General features: G+C 38.1%; 1 protein-coding gene across 1 annotated transcript; it reads left to right on the forward strand.

The window, feature by feature from the left end:
• The first annotated feature begins 254 nt into the window (after positions 1-254).
• Positions 255-2,202, forward strand: LOC111994310 (peroxidase 72). Its single transcript, XM_024026170.2, has 4 exons — positions 255-554; positions 757-948; positions 1,056-1,221; positions 1,553-2,202. The coding sequence occupies exons 1-4, from the start codon at positions 330-332 to the stop codon at positions 1,963-1,965; spliced, it is 996 nt and encodes a 331-aa protein (XP_023881938.2). The 5' UTR covers positions 255-329; the 3' UTR covers positions 1,966-2,202.
• Positions 2,203-3,319: the final 1,117 nt, after the last annotated feature.

Here is a 3,319-nt window from a genome sequence, read left to right on the forward strand (position 1 = left end):
AGATTTATTGTTATTCAAATTCAAACGTTTGCTTCACTGTAATCACCTAACCTAAGAGCTTCTAGTAAGCCAAGGTATGAAAAGCTACCTACTCTGGCGTCCAGCGTTTATTTTTTTACGTAGTTAGTACCCAACTCCAGCTTTTTTGTTCCCTTCCTTATTTTTTTTCTCTCTTCTTAGGACTTCGTCTAATATTGTCTACCAAGTTTTCCCTATAAATACTCAAAAGCCATCCACGTCTCATCATATCAAGTTTTGAAACTTCTCTGCAAGTGTTTTATAGAAGTCTTGGTCTAGAACCTTGTGTGAGACAAAAAAGAGAGACAATAATGTCTCAGCTCACTAGTTTTCTCTTGGTTCTTTCTCTTTGTGCTTTTGCTCCTCTTTGCTTCTCTAGCAAGACCAAAGGTGGTTACCTTTACCCACAGTTTTATGACCACTCTTGCCCAAAAGCTCAAGAGATTGTAAGGTCCGTACTGGCCAAGGCTGTGGCCAAAGAAGCCCGTATGGCAGCTTCAATTCTCAGGCTCCATTTCCATGATTGTTTTGTCCAGGTCTTGCTACTAGCTTGTTATAACTTGTCACTTCAATGACTAGCTCTCATTAACTTTATAAATTCAATTCAATCATATTGCAACATCAACATGCTAATTACAAGGACTATATATTATTACCCGTGCTTGTAAATTTCATAAGCAGAACCTATTATGTATCACGATGGCTTTGTGTGGTTGACACAAGTTGTCTATATTGCAGGGTTGTGATGCTTCATTACTGTTAGACAGCAGTGGAACCATAGTCAGTGAGAAGAGGTCAAATCCTAACAGGAATTCAGCTCGAGGTTTTGAAGTCCTTGATGAGATTAAATCTGCACTGGAGAAAGAGTGCCCTCGTACAGTATCTTGTGCTGACCTTTTGGCCATAGCTGCAAGAGATTCCACTGTTCTGGTAAGTATTACTAACATTTTTAGTGCATTGTATTAATCTGGCACAACCAAATTACTCTTACATGGCCAATACTCAATTCGATCTGATCATGTTTTGGATGCACACAGAGAGGTGGGCCCAGCTGGGAGGTACTATTAGGCAGAAGAGACTCCAGAAGTGCAAGCTTGAGTGGTTCTAACAACAATATTCCTGCTCCAAACAACACATTCCAGACCATCCTCACTAAGTTCAAGCGACAAGGGCTTGATATTGTTGATCTTGTTGCCCTATCTGGTAAAGACTAATGCACTTGTTTATGCCATACAGCTAGGGTCCTTTAACTTTAAGACATGCTCTCTTTTGTGTCATCAAATGAGATTGCTCTAAACATTGATTGGATAAAATTAGAACAATAATGTTACCGACATGATATTTTTCATTATCTACTGAGGTACGAAGATGACAAATTATTGACTTTAATATTTGTCTATACTACAACTACTTTATTGTGTACTATTCTTATTTGTAAGGGGAAATAGTTAAATACATACTAAGTTCTCAAACTCATTCATTCTCTAATATCATAATCTGAATGTTTGTGTGTGAACTTAATTTTGTTATGCAGGGAGCCATACAATTGGAAATTCCCGGTGCACCAGCTTCAGGCAAAGACTGTACAACCAGTCAGGAAATGGACAGCCCGACTACACACTTGATCAATCATATGCGGCCCAATTGAAAACCCGATGCCCAAGATCCGGTGGTGATCAGAACCTGTTTTTCTTGGACTATGTCAGCCCAACAAAGTTTGATAACTACTACTACAAGAACATATTGGCTTCAAAGGGCCTTCTGAACTCTGATCAAGTTCTTTTAACCAAGAATGAAGAATCAAGGGAATTGGTAAAGCAATACGCAGAGAACAGCCAACTTTTCTTTGAGCAATTCGCCAAGTCCATGGTTGAGATGGGAAATATTTCTCCATTGACAGGTTCAAGGGGAGAGATTAGAAAGAACTGTAGGAAAGTTAACTCTTGATAGTACTACATAACTACTGTTTCATTGATTCTCATGAAAAAAAAAATATTTGCATTTTCATGTCGTTGTTCTGTTTCCTCTGTTTTCTACGAAAATGTTTGTGTAGCTTGATGTAGCCACTATTTTCTGGACAACATACAGTTGTGCAGTTTAATTGCTGGTTTCGTAATTTGGATTTATGGAAGTTTTAGTGTATTTTGTTTTAAATAAAAGTTGAAGCTACTGGGATCCTTCTTGCCATCAAGTTTTTCTTGTTACATTTAAAAGGCACCAATTATGATTATGATGTAAGAGCCAACTTTAGTTTAGGGACGGCAAAATTTGGTCCTTAAAATATGTGTCAAGGATTAGTTTATTTCGAACGTTATCACTTTAGTGTCCCGGAGCAAAAGTTGATAAAAATATAGATTTTTTGATTAAATGTCGCTTGACTGTTCATAAAAGTAGCTGGACAACATTGGAATTTTCTTCTTAACGAATGCCCTAAGCGGACCCTTTTAAAATTAGTTCAAGGTTAACAATTCGTTGTCACCACTTGTCTGTCTTTCATGAATTTTTCTACATAAGTAATGTTACACGCTGACAATTCTTGCAATATTTTATCAATAACAACGGCCGACTTGCAACCTCCACAGTTGGTGAAATTTTGTTGTGAGCCAGACTTATTGCTTTTAGAATGATATCAACTTCGCCAGAGCCACCGTACACCAATCCAGATATCTTATTCTTATCACCACGGTTGGCTAAAACTTCTCCTGAAGTTATTATCTCCACCAGCTGTACCATGGAAAATGGTGCTTCCCCTGCACCGTCACCACTAGCTATACCTATTAGGGCCTAACCTCATTTGGCCCACCTCTCTCCAAAATCTTGGTTGTTTTTTTTTTTTTTTTTGAATAAAAAGGGAGGTGGAGGCAACTACGATGACTCACTCCTTGGGAGTGACCATATGGGCACCTCCCATTAGAGAATGTTGGATTGAGCCATGGTTACTGTAGTCAGGGTGACCATAGAGCTCACTCTAGCCCCACGAGAGAGTTAGTAAGTCGGGGGTTAGTTATAAGAGGCAACCCCGGCCCACTCCTCATTAGGGTTTGAACGTGGGACCACAAGACAACAATCACATACCTTGACCATTAGGCCACCCCTTTCGGTGGTCCAAAATCTTGGCTTTTATTTGCCATGAACACAACATTTTTATAACACTTTTACAACAAATTATGAGTGGTAAATTGTTACTAATTTTAATTTGAATTTACCATTTAAATTACTATTTTACTCACTAATAACAGTTATGAACAACTTACTACTTAAGATTTATTATAGAAGTGTTGTAAACATGTTGTGCACATAA

The sequence above is a fragment of the Quercus suber genome, unplaced genomic scaffold, assembly GCF_002906115.3.
Source record: "Quercus suber isolate HL8 unplaced genomic scaffold, Cork oak 2.0 scaffold_655, whole genome shotgun sequence".
Lineage (NCBI taxonomy): Eukaryota > Viridiplantae > Streptophyta > Magnoliopsida > Fagales > Fagaceae > Quercus > Quercus suber.

Bases quoted from the DNA above. Each gene is read 5' to 3' on its own strand.
- LOC111994310 (XM_024026170.2), top strand. From the start codon at position 330: ATGTCTCAGCTCACTAGTTTTCTCTTGGTTCTTTCTCTTTGTGCTTTT. The intron at 555-756 runs GTCTTGCTACTA...TCTATATTGCAG, and splicing joins TCCATGATTGTTTTGTCCAG to GGTTGTGATGCTTCATTACT. The intron at 1,222-1,552 runs GTAAAGACTAAT...TTTGTTATGCAG, and splicing joins TGATCTTGTTGCCCTATCTG to GGAGCCATACAATTGGAAAT.